This window comes from Malania oleifera, chromosome 1 (assembly GCF_029873635.1).
Source record: "Malania oleifera isolate guangnan ecotype guangnan chromosome 1, ASM2987363v1, whole genome shotgun sequence".
NCBI classification, from domain to species: domain Eukaryota; kingdom Viridiplantae; phylum Streptophyta; class Magnoliopsida; order Santalales; family Ximeniaceae; genus Malania; species Malania oleifera.
Window position 1 is genome coordinate 150727767 of NC_080417.1, and position 4401 is coordinate 150732167.

A 4401-nucleotide genomic window follows, 5' to 3' on the forward strand; every position below is an offset into this window, starting at 1 on the left:
AATATTTGTTGCTCTTGCTAAAGTGCTTCTTGTGGTGTTGATTGCCGTGATACATGTTTTCATGCCTCTTCTTTTTTTTTGTTGTGCTTAATTGATTATTCAATTTTTATACTGATGAGTTCACCGAATTCTCATATGTTACCTGAGGCAAATTAGACTTGTTTACAAAATGAAATCTAACACCTTAAAGCATGAATGGATTATTTGCCCTTACATTCACTATGCAAAACCAAAGTTTAGAATAAATAACACTTAAAGTGCTTGAGTATGTGAGTTGTAAATCGGAATAAAAATTTTTTTTTTTTTTTTTTTTAATTTTACAACCCGGGGTCTCCAGCCACTATCACGCTAATTTGGACACTTTGGTGCAGCACCAAATCCCGGGGTGAAAGGCATCTGTCCATTGATACAACCTAATTTGGTAATTTATTGAGGTAAACTCTTAAGGCAAAATCGAACCTATGACATTGGAGTCACCAAATTCATAAGTCACCTTTACCACTTGAAGGATTATTACACCATAAACTTTTAACATATCATTGATATAATTAACGAATTTTAATAGGAAGTAAATATTTAATTGAGAATCATACCATCAAAATCAATGATTTACCTAAGTTAATGAGTTGCAAATTCATTAAAACAATATGAAGTCATTTTAAATACAGTTGGATATGGATACAACATCACTCATATTTAAAAGGAACACCAAATAGAGAATCCTCTTGAAGTATCTCAAATGGATAGTTGTAACTTTAAGGTCTAAATTCTATCCATTTAAAAACAAAAATCTTAATATTACTCGATGTGAACTTTAGATTTTAAATTTAAATTTAGGTTAATTTTGATAAATTTCAATACTCCTTATCTAAATTTAATACAACTCTAAATCTAACCCTTTTCAAACAGTGTGAGTAATATGCAAAAAAGCATTCAAAGTTTTAATTTCAATGGTTTACAAAATCAAAATAAACAAGCAAGTTACAATGGATGGATAGGGACACATAAGATTCCATGTCCCTCCTCGAAATCAAGAGACCCTCCCGGCAGATCGATCCGACCGCGAATCAGGGAAGGCTAGTGGCGGCGTTGGACGCGTAAGCACAAGGACACTGTTAATTTCTTCCACTCCCGTCGTCGTCGTTGTCGTCTTCAGGTTAATTTCTTCCACTCCAATCACCGATCGTCGTCTGCAGCGCGAACAGACCTGCGTTCGGCGAGAGGGCTGGAGTGACAGTGCGCGCTCAGTCGTGCGTGGGAGCGGGGGAGAGAGAGAGAGAGAGAGAGCAAAGGAGCGTTGTTAGGGGTAGTTTGAGAAGCGGGATTGCGTGGAAGACTGAAGGGAGGGGTGGGGCCCAGGAGCGCACCTTTTCTCTGCACAAACCAACTGAAATCGCGTGAATTGAGTCAGCTAGAACTACACCAAATTTGGAATTAGTTAGCACATTTTTGTGAGAGAGGCGGAGAAAGAGGGCCCACTCCCGCAGCAGTATATCGGAATACGGAGATCGTGAATGGGACCAGCCTGCGCCGGGACTCTGCCCAGTACTCAGTAACCAGTAACAACCTCCGTCCTCTCCCCTGCTGCAAAAAGCAAAATCAGATTAAAAAGCATTTCTCAGATATTTTACGCTTTCAGCACTTCTTCATATCTCGTCTTCGAATTCCTCAATTTGTTCATTGCTAGCTCCAATAAGCATAACCTGTCGAGCCCGTAAGATCATGCATCATCCAGCTTTTATTTATATTTGTTCTTTCCTTTTTTTTTTTTTTTTTTTTCTGAACTCTTTTGCTTAATTGTTTCTTTCAACTGATGCGGACAGAGACCCATATTTCCAGGAGACAAGGAGAGAGAGGGGGAGAAGAAAATGTATCATGAGGATGCTGCTTCTTCTTTCGATCCCAATTCAACAGCTGATGATGGGTTTTCCCAGACTGGCCCGACCATCGACTGCCCAGTCTTGCCACCACCACCACCGCTCGTGCCCGCGAACACTACGGAAGATCAGAACAACATCCAGCTCCCCAACTTCTCTGTCGAACAATTCTCTAATTCCCAGCACAGGAACCCTCCTCCTCCTGATCATCATCAAGACGGTGGTGCTGCTGCTGCTGCGGCTGCCGTGGAAACTGAAGCACTAGTGCAGCAGCAGCTGCTGCAATTTGAAATGGATGACCGCTGCTACAACAACAGCAACAATAACAATACACATTTGATGCAAGAGGCGGCGATCCATGACTCGAATCATCTTCATAGCCACCACCATCATCATCATCATCATCATGAGATGGTGTCATATGATCATCATAATCAGCAGTGCATGCGCAACAACTGGGACACTGGTGATCATGTCCACGAACAGATGCAAGATTTGGGCGTCAATGGTCACCAGGTCTTCATGAACAATTCATCTTTACCTGCAGATCAAACTACCCCTCTATTCGCTCCGGCAGCTCCTGAACTTCTGAATCTCTTCCACTTGCCCCGATGCTCTGCCTCGGGCGCCTCAAGTTTGCTCCCCAACATTGGTTCTTCAAGTATCTCATTCGCCACAGCAGCAAACCCCAACCACAACTCGGCGAGCATGCAAGCTGCCTCTTCCCTAGGCCTTCTCGGAGATCACCTCCCTAATTCCGTAGACATTAATGCTACTGCTCCTCCCGCATCTGGTACTGTTTTGTTCGATCCCCTGTTTCACTTGAATCTCTCTCCACAGCCTCCTCTTTTCCGAGAACTATTTCAATCTTTGCCCCGCGGCTACAGCTTGCCGGCCTCAGGAGTTGGAGCCGGCTCCTTGTTCGGCAGTACCGATGGCTGCGCTGATCATGAGCATGAGATGCTCAGCGGTGGGCATGCCTACCACAGCGGAGACCATCACGGGGTGCACTTCGACAATGGAGTTTTGGAGTTCACAAGGGACATTGATGTTGCCTATAAAGCTAGGAGCAGGGGATTAGCCGCGAGGAAGGGCACCAAACACTTCGCTACGGAGAGACAGAGGAGAGAACACCTGAATGACAAGTTCAAGGCCTTGGGGAGCCTGGTTCCCAACCCCACCAAGGTAATATCAAATTGATCATATGTATGAAATTAATTAATCAATTTCTTCAATCGGTCCTCCAAATAATATTGGCTGTTCAATTAATGCATTTAATTTTACAAAAACAATTAATCAGGCTGACAGAGCATCTGTGGTGGGAGATGCTATTGAATACATCAAGGAGCTTCGGAGAACAGTGAATGAGCTGAAAATCCTGGTGGAGAAGAAGAGATGTGGGAGTGAAAGGAGCAAGAGGCACAAGACGACAACGGCGACGGATCAAGCTGATACTATTATTAACGCTACTGCTGCGGCGGCGGCTGGTGAAATGGATATAGAGAGCTGCAGCATCAACAAGCTTCTGGGCTTCGGCGGGGCTGGCGCCGACGCAGACCAATCCTCCTACGCCAATAATGGGTCCCTGAGAAGCTCCTGGCTTCAGCGGAAATCCAAAGACACCGAAGTCGATGTTCGGATCGTGGAAGACGAAGTCAACATCAAACTCGTTCAGCGCAAGAGAATCAATTGCTTGCTCTACGTGTCTAAAACCCTCGACGAACTGCACTTGGATCTCCACCACGTCGCCGGCGGCCACATTGGCGATCACTACAGCTTCTTGTTCAATACGAAGGTATGAGCCAATAATCGCTTACATATATTTATTTGATCCATTCCCATGATCAGTAGTAGTACTGTTTAATTAATTCATCACATTGATCACAGTAGTACATGTGAATTTTGAATCATTTTGATTGTAGATATATGAAGGCTCGTCTGTGTATGCGAGTGCGATTGCCAACAAACTCATTGAGAGCGTGGACAGACAGTATTCAGCCACTCCCTCTACCACTAGCTTTTAGCGCAGCCTGGCCTTTTTATGATTGAGGTCTTATTTATGAACAATGGAAAGTCTTTAATTTTTTTTTTCTAATTATTATTGTTATTATCATTATATATGTGTGCTTATATTTATGTTTTCATCCCTTGTTATATGTAATTGTCATTTTATTATATAATTGATACATAGGAATAGGAGTGATGATATGTAGTTGGATGGAATGGAATCAAATTTATCACTTGATTTTTTTATTTTCTCTATTTAATATTTTATTTTATTTTATTTTATAAATCTTCATTTTATATATTAGTTTAGATGTAAATATACAGCAAATTCTTTGAGTAATTCATAGCAACCGGTTAGGTAAGGGATGTTCATGTCATTCATTTACAAATGAATTTAAGGAGCATTTGTAATGTAAGACACCCACTCGAAATAATTAGGAAAAAATTTCAACTCAATTTGTAAATGTTGAATAAAATTACAACTCATTGGAGTATGAATTTTGAACTTTAGATATGA

The 4401-nt window shown here is 41.7% G+C and overlaps 1 protein-coding gene across 2 annotated transcripts; it reads left to right on the forward strand.

Moving 5' to 3' along the window:
- The first annotated feature begins 897 nt into the window (after nt 1-897).
- Nucleotides 898-4126, forward strand: LOC131164628 (transcription factor bHLH91-like). 2 transcript variants are annotated; one of them, XM_058121970.1, is made up of 4 exons: nt 898-1714; nt 1824-3062; nt 3178-3672; nt 3800-4126. In XM_058121970.1, exons 2-4 carry the CDS (start codon nt 1869-1871, stop codon nt 3899-3901), a joined length of 1791 nt encoding a protein of 596 aa, XP_057977953.1. In that variant the 5' UTR covers nt 898-1714; nt 1824-1868; the 3' UTR covers nt 3902-4126. The 2 variants fall into 2 exon arrangements, with proteins under 2 accessions (XP_057977953.1, XP_057977944.1); XM_058121961.1 differs by having other exon boundaries at nt 1522-1714; nt 1840-3062.
- The last annotated feature ends 275 nt before the right edge of the window (nt 4127-4401 follow it).

Bases quoted from the DNA above. Each gene is read 5' to 3' on its own strand.
- LOC131164628 (XM_058121970.1), top strand. From the start codon at position 1,869: ATGTATCATGAGGATGCTGCTTCTTCTTTCGATCCCAATTCAACAGCT. The intron at 3,063-3,177 runs GTAATATCAAAT...ACAATTAATCAG, and splicing joins TGGTTCCCAACCCCACCAAG to GCTGACAGAGCATCTGTGGT. The intron at 3,673-3,799 runs GTATGAGCCAAT...TTTTGATTGTAG, and splicing joins GCTTCTTGTTCAATACGAAG to ATATATGAAGGCTCGTCTGT.